At 40.3% G+C, this 16671-nt stretch overlaps 1 protein-coding gene across 1 annotated transcript; it reads left to right on the top strand.

Moving 5' to 3' along the window:
- The first annotated feature begins 2517 nt into the window (after positions 1-2517).
- LOC106592562 (gastrula zinc finger protein XlCGF7.1-like) lies at positions 2518-7546 on the top strand. Its single transcript, XM_014183899.2, has 2 exons — positions 2518-3051; positions 6811-7546. The coding sequence occupies exons 1-2, from the start codon at positions 2787-2789 to the stop codon at positions 7329-7331; spliced, it is 786 nt and encodes a 261-aa protein (XP_014039374.2). The 5' UTR covers positions 2518-2786; the 3' UTR covers positions 7332-7546.
- The last annotated feature ends 9125 nt before the right edge of the window (positions 7547-16671 follow it).

The raw sequence follows: 16671 nt of genomic DNA, 5'->3' as shown, positions 1-16671 counted from the left end.
GAGACCTGATAACGTAGCACAAGGGTAAAAAAAAAAAACATAAGGGGATAGTCGGTACCTAAATACGGCTTTGGGTCTGATATCTGTGGGTGAAGTGAGACCTAATATGGCGGAGTGAGAAACAGATATTGGTGTCAACAGTTACATGAAGCAACAGATAAATAGGCTGTTAACTAGGGCTTTACGACCCCTGGAAAGTAGTTTATAGTTGCATACGTATGCGACCTAATGTCTGATCGACAGTCCCCGCTGTAGATAAAGTTTCGAGAGAGATAGAGTAACTATGCTGGGATGAGGGATTGCGTGTGAGGCGAATTCTGTCAATAAATGGCGAGAAAAAGACAGACAGTACAAACCTAAAAATAAAACGGGTTGCAGTGTTTGTCTATGAGCGAGATAAAGACCGGGTTAGGATAGATACGTATAATCATTCTAGCAGAACAACTCTATATTGCGAATAGAAGGTTAATAACGAAAACATATTGCTAGAATCAACAGGCGCAAGATAGAAGCCGTTTGTCCTTTTTGAGCGATGAGATAGAAGCAATTTGAAATATAGCGTGCGAATAATTATTCCCGAAATTATAGGTTTAATAACAAAAACACATTGTTAAAATCATAACGAAAACATATTGCTAGAATCAACAGGCGCAAGATAAAAGCCGTTTGTCCTTTTTGAGCGATGAGATAGAAGCAATTTGTAAAATAGCATGCGAATAATTATTCCCCAAATTGTAGGTTAATAACGGTAAAATAGCATACACATTAAGATTAACAACGAGTAGACACTAATTGTATTTGGTTCGAAGTTGTATAAATTAAAGCACATATGAATAAAAGATAGTTCATGGTTCTTACAAATAATATTTCTAAAACTCGAGATTGGTTCCTTTAACAACATGGGTAGTAAATCCTCTAAGGAAATCCCGGTATTGACGGGAGATGAACGTTTTATGCTGGGAAAAGATAAAAGGAACATTTATTTTGGGCCGAAATGGAGGAAGAAGTATGATTTTGATGGATGTTTAAATGTTGTTAGATTGGAATCACTGGTGAAACAAATACATAGGGTCTGTGGGGATAAGACAGACAAGCAGCGCACAGAGGGCCTTGACACCGCTCGTGTTTGGCTGGCAGAAGCTAGGAAGAGAGCGGAGGGGGCCAGGGATAAGGGCGTTGCTAACAATGATTTGGGTAACAAGGGAGGTAGAGAGGAAGAGACACAGAAACATGGCAGAGGATTGTAAGGCCCCACCAAGGAACCGTAGACAGAGACAGTTTAGGGATAGACAGAGAGGAGAACAGGATTTAGCAAACTTATTGAGAAAAGTGGATAGAGACACTGTAGACAGAAGGGGAAAAACAGGGAGACGCGCTGACAAAGACAGAGAGAAGATGTGTTTTAGTTGCGATAGAACAGGACATTTCGCCAGAGACTGTAAAACACCCTGTAAACATTGTGACCGAGTAGAACACAACTACTGAAATTGTAAACATGAACAATAGTGGTTCAGTGGTAGAATTCTTGCCTACCATGCAGGGGGCCCGGGTTCGGTTCCCAGCCCATGCACCATGGGACTAAAATTTAATTCTTGTTATGTTATGACTGGAACCATACGGTTGTTAGTGTTTGTTTTGATAGCTTGTTTAGTTTAAATAGAAAGACAGAGTCGATAAAGTACGTTGTTTGTGGTCTGAATGGCCTGTTTTAAGGATTTATAGAGAATGGGAGTTGTATTTGAATGACGGAATCATGGAAAAGGCAGTTACCTAAATCTAATGAATTATAAGGAGCGGAAATTAATAATTGCGACAGAATTGTGGTGATATACATGATATTTTTTTTAAACCCTTGGACATTTCATAAGACTATAAACCAATACACAGAGAGATTAAAGGACGTGTCCAACGCTAATAGTGGGTTAATAGAACCCCCGTTAGTGGATGGATTTGATGCCCCGTATTATCAGGAATTAAAAATTGCTTTCCTCAGTGGAATTCGTCCCGAGATAAATCGTGCCACCAAACAGAACCTCGTAGGGTGGGGGCTAGCAGATCTGAGGGAAGTAAGAGAGGCCAAAGAGGGGGTCGAGACAAATACAAAGAGAAGGTCACTGTAGTAGAAACATCTGTGTTGGTAGAATGTGGAAAGACCCACCTCATTGGTTAATATTCACTGTAGTAGGAACATCTGTTGTGTTGGTAGAATGTGTAAAGACCCACCTCATTGGTTAATATTCACTGTAGTAGAAACATCTGTTGGGTTGGTAGAATGTGGAAAGACCCACCTCATTGGTTAATATTCACTGTAGTAGAAACATCTGTTGTGTTGGTAGAATGTAGAAGTAGGTTTTAAATTCATACTTATTACAAATCTGCAGTTGTCTGACTATTATATTATTATTTAATGAAAGAAATGTAAAAATGCACTTTTTGTCTGGAAATAAAAGAAACATTTATCTGCGTTAACCACTCCAGTCAACAGATGGCGATATGTGTTTTTCAGGCGATGCTTTCAGCGTGACGTATAATGTAGTGGACGGGACGCTTCTTCAACAACATCTAGTCAGCCACCTCGGTAGCTTCCTAGCCGAAACATTCAAGCTGTTCAGACTGCTTCGGTGTATATTTGCCTCTGTATTTGGAACATAATTCTGTCTTTTAACTAGTTTCCCCATTTAGTGTGATATTTCCGTTTAGTCAGGTAACGGTAGCTAGCTTGATAAATGAGCCTGTCACTAGGCTAGTCGCTAACTAGCTAGGTTAGCTGGCTAACATCCCCGACCATGAGCTCACCAAGCTACTGCCCTCCTGCTAAAAAAGAGGTCTGCTGGAAGGAGAAAGAAGGTATTTGGCTGAACGTTGTCGTGAAAGAGGAGAATGAAGAGGAGGATGTCACAGTAAATGAAGAAGTAGAGGGAGAGGCTGTTACAGAGAAAGAAGAGGAAGAAAACGATAATACTTTTTTTGGAGTGAATGAAGGAGAGATAACTGTCATTTTGAAGGAGGAGGAGAGGGAAGAAGAGGAGACAGAAGATCTGAGTAACACCAGTAAGTCCTGTCTTGAAAATAGTTGTTTTACTGATGCGTGGTTTTAAACGGCATTCTATTCTAGTTCTGATCTTAAATGCCGTTTTAATGTAGGAATTGATAAAGCTACACTGTAAGATGTGAATACCATCAACAAGCTGGCCAACAACAAAACTTTAACAATGGATTTGCACGCAAAATCACAACTTAAATGTCTCACGGAATGGACTTGTCTTCATTCAATACTGCAATTCCATCGTACTAAACTGGAGGCGATTCCGAGCCCACTGTTGACTGCGGTCAAGTGTGCCGACAGTCGCAAAACGCGGTCAGGCCATCTGCTCTTCAGTTTCTTCCTGAATTTGCGTGCGTGAATACACTTTACGGAATGGCGTTTTTTCAGGTATGGAAACTGAGTTGAATGGACTCTCATGCACAGATAGTCGAGACGATGACTACAAATCATTCCAAGCTAACCGTTTGAAGCAAACTTATTCAATCTTCCATAATAAAAATGATACCAAATCGTTTATTTAATTTTCGCGTTATCATAAAGTACTTTATCATTGCTAGAGTGCCAAGCGTACGCTGGAGTGGTGTAAACGCTACAGCATACAATGACATTCTAGACCATTCTGTGCTTCCAACTTTGTGGCAACATTTTGGGGAAGGCCCTTTGTGTTTCAGCATGACAATGCCCCTGGACCTAGGTCCATACAGAAATGGTTTGTTGAGATCGGTGTAGAAGAACTTAACTGGCCTGCACAGAGCCCTGACCTCAACCCCATCGAACACCTTTGGGATGAATTGGAACGCCAACTGCGAGCCAGGCCTAATCACCCAACATCAGTGCCTGACCTCACTAATGCTCTTGTGGCTGAATGGAAGCAAGTACCCGCAGCAATGTTCCAACATCTAGTGGAAAGCCTTCCCAGAAGAGTGGAGGCTGTTATAGCAGCAAAGGGGGGACCAGTCCCCTTTTGAATTAACATGATCTTGGAATAAGATGTTCGACAAGCAGGTGTCCACATACGTTCGGTCATGTAGTGTATCTAGCGTATTCCAAAGTTACTCTATAATTCTGTCACCGAAATAAATGTTGCTGTGGTTACAGCAGCTAGCGTAATCCTTACAATTTGGAAGGGTCATGGCCACTCCTACTCTGAAACAGTGGACAGTATCTATAGGACTTATTAAGGAAGTCAGACATGGTGTATGACTAGATTATGAACAGTATCTATAGGATTTATTAAGGAAGTCAGACTTTCCTGTATATCATCCTAGCAGGCAGGTGGACAGACACTTTCCTGTATATCATCCTAGCAGGCAGGCGGACAGACACTTTCCTGTATATCATCCTAGCAGGTAGGCGGACAGATACAGTTGATGTCGGAAGTTTACATACACCTTAGCCAAATACGTTTAAACTCAGTTTTTCACAATTCCTGACATTTAATCTTAGTAAAAATTCACTGTCTTAGGTCAGTTAGGATCACCACTTTATTTTAAGAATGTCAAATGTCAAAATAATAGTAGAGAGAATTTTTTTTTCAGCTTTTATTTCTTTCAAAACATTCCCAGTGGGTCAGAAGTTTACATACACTCAATTAGTATTTGGTAGCATTGCCTCTAAATTGTTTAACTTGGGTCAAATGTTTCGGGTAGCCTTCCACAAGCTTCCCACAATAAGTTGGGTGAATTTTGGCCCATTCCTCCTGACAGAGCTGGTGTAACTTAATCAGGTTTGTAGGCCTCCTTGCTCGCACTCGCGTTTTCACTTCTGCCCACAAATGTTCTATAGGATTGAGGTCAGGGCTTTGTGATGGCCACTCCAATACCTTGACTTTGTTTTCCTTAAGCCATTTTTCCTGAACTTTGGAAGTATGCTTGGGGTCATTGTCCATTTGGAAGACCCATTTGCAACCAAGCTTTTACTTCCTGACTGATGTCTTGATGTTGCTTCAATATATCCACATACTTTTCCACCCTCATGATGCCATCTATGTTGTGAAGTGCACCAGTCCCTCCTGCAGCAAAGCACCCCCACAACATCATGCTGCCACCCCCGTACTTCAAGGTTGGGATGGTGTTCCTCGGCTTGCAAGCCTCCCCCTTTTTCCTCCAAACATAATGATGGTCATTATGGCCAAACAGTTCTATTTTTGTTTCATCAGACTAGAGGACATTTCTTGAAAAAGTATATTTGTCCCCATGTGCAGTTGCAAACCGTAGTCTGGCTTTTTTTATGGAGGTTTTGGAGCAGTGGCTCCTCCTTGCTGAGTGGCCTTTCAGGTTATGTCAATATAGGACTCGTTTTACTGTGGATATAGCTACTTTTGTACCTGTTTCCTCCAGCATCTTCACAAGGTCCTTTGCTGGTTTTCTGGGATTGATTTGCGCTTTTCGCACCAAAGTACGTCTCCTTCCAAAGCGGTATGACGGCTGCGTGGTCCCACGGTGTTTATACTTGCGTACTATTGTTTATACAGATGAACGTGGTACCCTCAGGAATTTGTAAATTCCTCCCAAGGATGAACCAGACTTGTGGAAGTCAAAAAAAAAAAACGGAGGTTTTGGCTGATTTTCTTTTGATTTTCCCATGATGTCAAGCAAAGAGGCACTGAGTTTGAAGGTAGGCCTTGAAATACATCCACAGGTACACCTCCAATTGACTCAAATTATGTCAATTAACCTATCAGAAGCTTCTAAAGCCATGACATTTTCTGGAATTTTCCAAGCTGTTTAAAGGTACAGTCAACTTAGTGTATGTAAACTTCTGACTCACTGGAGACAGGAAGCACCAAGTAGACCTCTGTCAGTGGAGACAGGAAGCACCAAGTAGACCTCCGTCAGTGGAGACAGGAAGCACCAAGGAGACCTCCGTCAGTGGAGACAGGAAGCACCAAGTAGACCTCCGTCAGTGGAGACAGGAAGCACCAAGGAGACCTCCGTCAGTGGAGACAGGAAGCACCAAGGAGACCTCAGTCAGTGGAGACAGGAAGCACCAAGGAGATCTCAGTCAGTGGAGACAGGAAGCACCAAGGAGATCTCAGTCAGTGGAGACAGGAAGCACCAAGGAGATCTCAGTCAGTGGAGACAGGAAGCACCAAGGAGACCTCCGTCAGTGGAGACAGGAAGCACCAAGGAGATCTCAGTCAGTGGAGACAGGAAGCACCAAGGAGACCTCCGTCAGTGGAGACAGGAAGCACCAAGGAGACCTCCGTCACCTGAATCTGGCTCTCCTCTAAAGAAAAATATTTGTTTATGCTTAATTCTTTCATAACATGAACAAATTATTTATTCATGGTTCATTCAATTATGTATAATGTGCCTTGAGCAAATTTGTTTCTTTCAATTATGTGTTGTGATTTTACCAAAATATACAGCTCACGTTTATGACATTGGTAACATTATCCTAGTAAACACCTGACTGCAGGACATTGAGGAAAATGTCTCATTGGGCCAGCTGATGGGCCCTGGGCAAATCTCTGTACTGGGAGTACTCTGACATGACTTCCTCTGGTGTAATTATGCCTTAGTCAATGCTCCTTGTAAAAGGCAACCAGACTCCTCAACTCCACCTGACCATACTGACTGACGGCCTCTCTGACTAAGAACCACACAGAGACCTGCATTTTGCAGTCGCCTTAATAATACTTCTGTAAACTGACTTCAGGTGATTGAGGGATCTAGTCTAGATTATACGTCATAGGAAGTTTTATCATGTGGAGGTTTCATTCAGGTCTCTGTTTAATTAAATAATCTGTTTGTCTTTGACAGGAGAGAGACCAGACTCTCCTTCTGACAGCAGGAAGAGTCCTTCAGGGAAACCAGACCCCGAGACGTCCAAACCAGCAGGCCGACATCACTGCTCCCAGTGTGGAAAGAGTTTTACTCAGTTAGGGAGCCTGAGAATACATAAGAGAATACACACTGGAGAGAAGCCTTACCACTGTTCCCAATGTGGAATGACGTTTACCCAGTTAGGGAGCCTGCAAAACCATGAGAGGGGACACACAGGGGAAAAGCTTTTCCAATGTTCCCAGTGTGGAAAGAGTTTTGGCCAGGTAGGAAACCTGAACAAGCATGAGAGGACACACACAGGTAAGAAGATGTACCGCTGCTCCCAGTGTGGAGAGAGATTTACCCGGTTAAGGTACCTGAAAGAGCATGAAAGAATACACACAAATACACAGGAGGAGACATACCACTGCTCTCATTGTGGAAAGACATTTTCCCAGTCAGAGAACCTGAAAACACATGAGAGAATCAAGAGGCTGTGTTCTGACTTGTGTTTTTGACTGAGAATTTGTGTTTTTGTTTGGGCTGTCAGACTTCAGTTCACTTTGTGTAATGTTAGTGCACTATTTTTTTTATTGCGATTAACCCATTGTCTGAAAGGGTTAAAAACACACTGAAAACATCCAAAATACATACTATATACCGCTAACATCTACAATGCCATGTAAAAACAAGATGACATTGAGGTTAAATAAAGTGTGCTTTATCAATGGAACATATTTTGACATGTCCACTGTGGGGCTCTGTAGAGTCATAATATCCATAAAAACTAGAGGTCAAACAGGGAGATGGTTCACATCGTTTTTCCACCATTCATTTTTCCCATAGGGCTGTGTTTTGTTCAGGCTTACCCTGGTGTGACGTTTTGATAACCATGTAAATATCTCTAGGACAAGGTGACTGAGGACACACAGTGTGTTGTGAATTTATTGTAATGTTTTTAAAATGGTTTAACTGCCTTTATTTTTGCTGGACCCCAGGAAGAGTAGCTGATGCCTTGGCAGGAACTAATGGGGATCCATAATAAACCCCAGGAAGAGTAGCTGCTGCCTTGGCAGGAACTAATGGGGATCCATAATAAACCCCAGGAAGAGTAGCTGCTGCCTTGGCAGGAACTAATGGGGATCCATAATAAACCCCAGGAAGAGTAGCTGCTGCCTTGGCAGGAACTAATGGGGATCCATAATAAACCCCAGGAAGAGTAGCTGCTTCCTTGGCAGGTACTAATGGGGATCCATAATAAATACAAATACTTTTATCAATATATTTGTCTCTCTTTACTCTCGGATTCGAAAATGCTAATTAGCATCAAAGTAGACGACATGCAAGACTACAAATCCCTGCTCTAGAAAGAGTATTGGTGGTTACAAACTTCTTACATTTAACAATGATGGAGGCCATTGTGTTCTTGGGGACCGTAAATGCTGCAGACATTTTTTGGTACCTTTCCCCAGGTCTTTGCCTCGACACAATCCTGTCTCAGAGCTCTACGGACAATTCCTTTGACCTCATGGCTTGGTTTCTGCTCTGACATGCACTGTAAACTGTGGGACCTTATATAGACAGGTGTGTGCCTTTCCAAATCATGTCTAATTAATTGCATTTACCACAGGTGGACTCCAATCAAGTTGTAGAAACATCTCAAGGATGATCAATGGAATCAGGATGCATCTGAGCTCAATTTCGAGTCTCATAGCAAAGTCTGAATACTTATGTAAATACATGTGCAAAAGTGTATAAAAATCTGTTTTTTATTTGTTATTATGGGGTATTGTGTGTTGATTGATGAGGGGAAAAAATATTATTCCATTTTAGAATGAGGCTGTAACGTAACTAAATGTGGAAAAAGTGAATGGGTCTGCATACTTAACGAATGCACTGTCTACCACTGGCAGAGTTTTCTACCGCTGGCAAAGTTTTCTACCATTGGCAGTTTTGTACACAGTCACGTGATACGTGCTATAGAAAAGTCCAATCTTAGGAGAGGACATAGGAGGCACTATACTGTGTGTCTGCAGGTGTCTATCTGGTCAAAACCACTGATACAGGTGCCCCTCCACCCTCTGTTGGGATGGATCATGTCTACAGAGAAACCTAGATTCAAATACTTAGATTTGTGTGTATTGGGTATATGTTGTGAAATTGTTAGATATTACTTGTTAGATATTACTGCACTGTCGGAGCTAGAAACACAAGCATTTTGCTACACCCGCAATAACATTTGCTAAACACGTGTATGTGACCAATAAAATGTGATTTGATTTTGATTTGAAATAAACGTCCTATTTATCCAAGGTGCTTTTGGCTGGAGTCAAAATTACTCCAAAGGATTTGAATTTGTTTAAAGTCCATATTGATACAGAAACACTAAACCATGATTTAGATGTATTAAGAACAAGTTGAAGTTGAACAAATTGGAAGAATTGAATAAACCACATTTTGGCTATGATAAAAGATATGTCTCTGGGGTCAAAATGATCCATGTCAGAAGTATGGTTCAATGCAAATATGTAGTGGGTCTAAAGTTTGATTCATTTTTAAAGAGTGATAATTTAAAACGATCAACACATGCTTCTCTTTGAACGACTTAATATAATAATCAACTTTTTTGAAATATATGAAAGTTAACTTTTGGTTCCTCAACTGCGTTACCCACTCCAGTCAGCAGATGGCGATGTGCGTCTTTTAGGTTCAGGCGATGCTGCCAGTGTGACGTATAATCTAGTGGACGGGACGCTCCTTCAACAACAACAGCTAGTCAGACACCTCGGTAGCTTTCTAGCAAACATAGCTACAACATTCACGCTCTTTACACTGTTTTGGTGTATTTTAGTCGCTGTGTATTAAACACACTTCTGTCGTATGTACTTGTTGGCCCATTTAATTATATATTTACGTTGTTTGTCAGCTAGCTGGTTTGCTAAATTATCTTAGAACTAGGCTAGTCGCTAAAGCTAGCTAGCGAACATCCCCGACCATGAGTTCACTAAACTACTCTCCTGCTAAAGAAGAGGAGGACTGCTGGACGGATAAAGAAGCTCTAGTGAAGGAGGAGGAGGAAGAGAAGGATGTTACAATACAAAAACAAGTAGAGGGTGAAGGTGTTACCGTGAAAGAAGAAGAGAAAGACGTTTCAGTGAAAGAAAAGGAAGACTCGTTCAGATTGAAAGAGGAGGAGGCTGTTACAGTAAAAGAAGAGGAGGCAGAGAGAGAGGAAGATGCAGTTTTTGGGGTGAAAGAGGAGGAGATGACTGTCACATCGAAAATGGAGGAGGAGGAAACTGGACATCTGGGCCCGGTTTCCCAAACGCATCTTAAGGCATCCTATGGTTCTGACGGGGAACTTAGCCGTAAGATGGTTTTGAGAAACCGGGACCTGATTAACACTAGTAAGTACTGTCTTAAAAACAGAAGAACAAACTCTGCAGTTGTTCAACTGATGTGTGGTGTTAAAGGGGAAATATGCCAATTGCTACATTTATATTATTTATTTATAGCCATTGATTCTTGAAGAATATATCACATGCCTCATGAACTTTGTTGTACCACATCAGAACCCCAAATAAGCTTTTTTTAAGCCAATGTTTAGAAACAATGTAAATCAACACTGTATAGCCTCAACATGGTTAAAACTATAATGTTGATATCATGGATGGTCAGTCCTTGCATCCATAGGTCTGTCTATGACTTTTAGAGTTGTTAAATTTCTCCAGCCCCATCCATCATCTTATTACCAAAACAGTGGTGGAATGACATCTTTGTTATTGTTTCAACTGCAGATTGGTTGGTTGATTGATTTGGCTTTTTTAAAGGGGCAACCTAGGATTTAAACAGCAACAAAATGGCTGCCCTGAGACTTGGTTTGGTAAACAGCTGAGGGATGGGGGCTGGAGAAATCTAACCACTCTCAAATTCATAGAGAAAGCTATTGTAGCAACCTTAACCCAAAAGCTAGCGACCTCGTCAAGAAGTTCAGACATCTTGGCGTAACAGTTATAAGGTGTTGGCTTGACAGTCGCTGGACCCAGGTTTGAGTTCATCTCAGGGCTACCCCCGAATTCACTACACTATGAATACGAGGACTGGCCATCCATAAGGTCAACATGATAGTTTTAACCTAGGCTTGGGGCTGGGCAGTATACTGTATTTTACCATATACCAGTATTGATGCGCGGACTGGTTTGGTTTTTTACTTTACCTTCTATAAGGGTATTTCAATGTTTGGTTTGTTAAATGTGATGAACAACTCCGGGGCGTATAATGCCACTTTATATAGTTTAGTCCTTGAGTCATCTCGCTCTCTCCTGTCAATAAATGTTACACTCTCAGAGCTGCAATAGTCTCCTAGCCAGTTATGGAGGGCTAAACGTCTGCTGAACTGTTCAATGCCACAATTTAGGAAGGGCAGAGGGCCAGATATTATGGGGTGTTTGTTGGTGTCAAGTAGAGACCCAATCAGTTCTTTAAAATGACTGACTATTAGCCAAACAATGTTTTCATTTGTATTTGTTTTCTCAGTCAGCTGCCCAGGAAAGGGAAAGGAATGGCCCTTATTAATATATGTAGCCTTAGAAATAAGGTTCATGAAATCAATAACTTGTTGACATCGGATAACAGTCATATACTGGCCACCTCTGAAACTCACTTAGATAATTCCTTTGATACAGCAGGAGCGATACAGGGATATAACATCTACATAAAAGACAGGAATGCCAATGGGGGAGGTGTTGCTGTATATGTTCTAGGACTGTCCCCGACAGGAGAAAATCAAATACTAATCTTGGTCAACCAAGAGTCGTGTTTCCTTTCTAAGCAATCGATTGGTTGAAATGTTATAATGTGTATTTTCCCATAAATATACACACCCCATGTGTTTTAATAAAATCAGCTATGTACTGAACTGGTCTGATGCTTTAAGCAAGCTGTTTGATTAAATAATTAAGACACACAAATGACTCGAGGGAGCCAGAGATCAAGATAGCCTAACCAGAAGAAAAAAAACTCTTCCTTAGCCTACTCCTCCCGCTGCTGCTGGCCTTCATAAATTCTGACGTTATGCTCCTATAGTTTCTGGTAATAGGCTACACCAGCAGACGTTATGCTCCTATAGTTTCTGGTAATAGGCTACACCAGCAGTCGTTATGCTCCTATAGTTTCTGGTAATAGGCTACACCAGCAGACGTTATGCTCCTATAGTTTCTGGTAATAGGCTACACCAGCAGTCGTTATGCTCCTATAGTTTCTGGTAATAGGCTACACCAGCAGACGTTATGCTCCTATAGTTTCTGGTAATAGGCTACACCAGCAGTCGTTATGCTCCTATAGTTTCTGGTAATAGGCTACACCAGCAGTCGTTATGCTCCTATAGTTTCTGGTAATAGGCTACACCAGCAGACGTTATGCTCCTATAGTTTCTGGTAATAGGCTACACCAGCAGTCGTTATGCTCCTATAGTTTCTGGTAATAGGCTACACCAGCAGTCGTTATGCTCCTATAGTTTCTGGTAATAGGCTACACCAGCAGACGTTATGCTCCTATAGTTTCTGGTAATAGGCTACACCAGCAGACGTTATGCTCCTATAGTTTCTGGTAATAGGCTACACCAGCAGTCGTTATGCTCCTATAGTTTCTGGTAATAGGCTACACCAGCAGTCGTTATGCTCCTATAGTTTCTGGTAATAGGCTACACCAGCAGTCGGCAACCTTTTCCAATTTATCTGACCATTTCTACTGATCTGGTGCCAGTTTGGATTTTCATATTCACAATTTACTGGAACAGTTTCATTTTATTTCTAGTCGTCTTTGTATCTCAACATCATTCTGTGGTAAATCTATATTCTATCTAAATGAAAATTATACAAATATAAAATAAGGTCTATGTTGTTGTTAGGTGAAGTTATGGGTCCTACAGTAGGTCTATGTTGTTGTTAGGTGTTAGGTGAAGTTATGGGTCCTACAGTAGGTCTATGTTATTGTTAGGTGAAGGTATGGGTCCTACAGTAGGTCTATGTTGTTGTTAGGTGAAGTTATGGGTCCTACAGTAGGTCTATGGTATTGGTATAACTAGCGGTTTCCTCATTAGCAAGGAGGAGTTTCTACAACCAAATTGCGTGTGCATTGCCCTCGTGTGCCTATTTTAGCAAACACAGAAAGGGACCTATATTGGTGACCAAAGGTTGCCTGGCACACTGCTTAGGGGTTCAGTAACTGTAATAACTTATTTCTAGCCTATAATCATCGATGTTACTACTAATGTGAAAACAACACAAAATATGACTATTGTTGCTCACTTGACTGTCTTAAGACAATTGTTAAAAATGTTAACATTCATTACAGACGTCAATTGTTGTACAACATCATGGCTACGCTGTTGGCATCACCTTTTACAGTGGGATTCTGCTGTTGTGGGCCTTTAACCATCTGTCTGGCTTTGTTGTTCACACAGGAGCGAGACGTGACTATCGTGGATCCTCTGGGGAGCCTCAACAACATGAAGCTGACGAGGCAGAGAAGAGTCCCTCCCGATCAAAACACCTCAAGAAACACCAGCGGAGACCCACAGGGAAGAAATCTCACTGCTGCTCTGACTGTGGGAAAGGTTGCAAATCTTCATCAGAACTTAAAATACACCAGCGAGTACACACAGGAGAGAAATCTCACCACTGTTTTGATTGTGGGAAGAGTTACTTAAGATCAAATTCACTAAAAGTACACATGAGAATTCACACTGGAGAGAAACCTTATAGCTGTGATCAATGTGGGAAGAGTTTTACTACATCTAGCCATCGGATTGTACACCAGAGAACACACACAGGAGACAAATCTTATAGCTGTGATCAATGTGGGAAGAGTTTTACTCAGTCAAGCAGCCTGTTATCGCACCAGAGAAAACACACAGGAGAGAAACCTTATAGCTGTGATCAATGTGGGAAGAGTTTTACTCAGTCAAGCAACCTGGTATCACACCAGAGAACACACACAGGAGAGAAACCTTATACCTGTGGTCAATGTGGGAAGAGTTTTACTACATCTAGCCATCTGATTATACACCAGAGAACACACACAGGAGAGAAACCTTATACCTGTGGTCAATGTGGGAAGAGTTTTACTACATCTAGCCATCTGATTGTACACCAGAGAACACACACAGGAGAGAAATCTTATAGCTGTGATCAATGTGACAAGAGATACTCTGATAAAATATCTCTGATCAAACATCAGAAAATACATACATGAAGGAGTTGTTTCATGATATCAATGAAATTATGTCACAATGTAGAATGTTTTAACATTGTAGTAGGAGTATTTTAATGATGTCACAATGTAAAATGCTTTAACATTGTACCTGGAGTATTTTAATGATGTCACAATGTAGAATGTTTTAACATTGTAGTAGGAGTATTTTATTGATGTCACAATGTAAAATGCTTTAACATTGTACCTGGAGTATTTTAATGATGTCACAATGTAGAATGTTTTAACATTGTAGTAGGAGTATTTTAATGATGTCATAATGTAGAATGTTTTAACATTGTAGTTGGAGTATTTTAATGATGTTACAATGTAGAATGTTTTAACATTGTAGTAAGAGTATTTTAATGTAGACTGTCACAATGTAGAATGTTTTAACATTGTAGTAGGAGTATTTTAATGATGTCACAATGTAGAACCCTAATCGTTTGCCCCCTGTTCTATTGATTTCAGCATGATATGGATATTAGCCTCATCAGGGGAAAAATCCAGGCTCTGAATTGAAAGAGTACTATTTATATGATATTACAGAAAGTGACAAAAAGAGCTGTTACACTTACCACGTTGGTGACCCACTTGAATCAAAATGTAGCTAGATGTTTTCTACAAGTTGTCCTCTAACCAGTGATGTACACATTATTCCCAGATTCCATGTGGTTTTTGAGCTGTTAGTTTTAACAGGACATGCAACCTCATCTCCCCACTCTCAATAAATTGATTTCAACATGATATCGATGAGTGATGACAAATAAGTGTTGCGTTCCTTTGTTTAGCAACCTCTAAATTTAAATGCATCACTCCAAAATGTAGCTGACTGTCTTCTGCAGGTTGTCCTCTAACCAGTGAGGTAAAATATATCTCCCATTTCCATGTGTTTTTTTAGTTGTGTTAGTTTCAACAGCACATAAAACCTGATTCACCCCCTAATTGATATCAGTGATTTATTGCTACTTGTCAAAACAACAGCGTTTCTGGTGCTTGTGAATTTTAAAAGGTGCTTGTTTAAAAAGTAATATGATTATTATACAAGTAATATGATTATTGTTGCAGATATTTGTACAGATAGTACATTTTATGTTTAGGTTTTTAATATCACAAACTGTTTCTGAATATTGGTTATTGATTTGGACACATTAAAACTGTGTTTTGACGTTGGGCTATCCCACCTACCAAAATGTAATTGAAAAGAAGTCTATACCCGAGGTCCAATATACGTTTTGTTTTAGTTGAAAGTTTAACATTTTTATTTTTGAGTTGTTGTTAAAATGACTTGAAAACAACTTAATTTCAAAGTTCTTGCAGTCTATACACATGGACTGTTGTGGAAATATTGAATCAAATATTTCACCAGAACCGGAACCTGTGATTTCAATTAGACTTTATTACAAACAGTAACAAAGCCGAGCAATTCCATAGAAGAACTGACTCTTCATTCTTAGTACTTGGCTTTTATACAGTCTGACCCTTACATAACATCACTCCACTTTATGAATCTTGTTGTCTTGCTTAGTTTCCATTCTCTTATTGGCTCAGACATTGGGGCATAGATTATATTGGTGGCTTGACATGCATACTCCTACTGTTGCCCATCACTGATAAGCTAATGTTCCTGTCCAAAAGTCTTCACAAGTTCAGACCGATGTTGTCTATGTATGATTAACCCATGTGTATGTCCAGTAGCCTTCACAAGATCAGATATGGCTCAGACCAGACACGTCTTGTTGGTTTACCTTGCCTCATCCACACAGATTCTGCTTACGTTCTGTTTTTTACATGTCTAATAGTTGACTTGATGTTGATCCAGCTTTGTACACTCACATGGGCTCAGCCTTTATTCTGTTTACACATGTCTAATATTTAAACTTATATCGATTCTTCTTTCTACTTACAGTATAGTTACTGAGAATCACCAGATGACTGGAAAATTCTCCCACGCATGTCAGTTAGGAACAAATTCTTATTTACAATGACGGCCTATCCCAGCCAAACCCAGGCAACGCCGGGCCAATTGTGCACCACACTATGGGACTCCCAATCACAGCCGGATATGATGCAGCCTGGATTCAAACCAAGTACTTCAGTGACACCTCTTGCACTGAGATGCAGTGTCTTAAATACATAAAAATAAATAAAATGCGTTAAATACAACTGGTGTAGACTTTACTGTGAAATGCTCATGAGACCCTTCCCAACGATGAAGAGTTAAAACATTATACCTTTTATGTGGTACATATTCACATCTCATAGTACAGAACTCCTAACTGGTCAGCTTGTAACACAGACCGTCTTTCATTCAAAACCTGTCATTCATTCATCTGGATTGTAAACATCTCTCACCACACAACCATTAATTCAATATATATGTGTATTGATAAATGTAATGAGAACGTTGGTTTAATCACCAAAACACAACATATTGATATCTTTTCAATTTAGTCGTTTTAACTACCAGTTGATCCAATAGAAAACAATGTAAGATACGTGTTTCAAATGGCCCTTAGAAGTGCTGACAGTAATATACTACAGTACTGTAAATTACAGTAGATTACACAGTTCACATTAGACAATACACTTAGTGAAATTACAAGA

This window comes from Salmo salar, chromosome ssa04 (assembly GCF_905237065.1).
Source record: "Salmo salar chromosome ssa04, Ssal_v3.1, whole genome shotgun sequence".
Taxonomy (NCBI): domain Eukaryota; kingdom Metazoa; phylum Chordata; class Actinopteri; order Salmoniformes; family Salmonidae; genus Salmo; species Salmo salar.
This window is presented reverse-complemented; position numbering and strand designations above follow the sequence as displayed.

Coding starts and splice junctions, on each gene's coding strand:
- LOC106592562 (XM_014183899.2), top strand. CDS start 2,787: ATGAGCTCACCAAGCTACTGCCCTCCTGCTAAAAAAGAGGTCTGCTGG. Junction 3,052..6,810: donor AGAAGATCTGAGTAACACCA/GTAAGTCCTGTC, acceptor TGTCTTTGACAG/GAGAGAGACCAGACTCTCCT.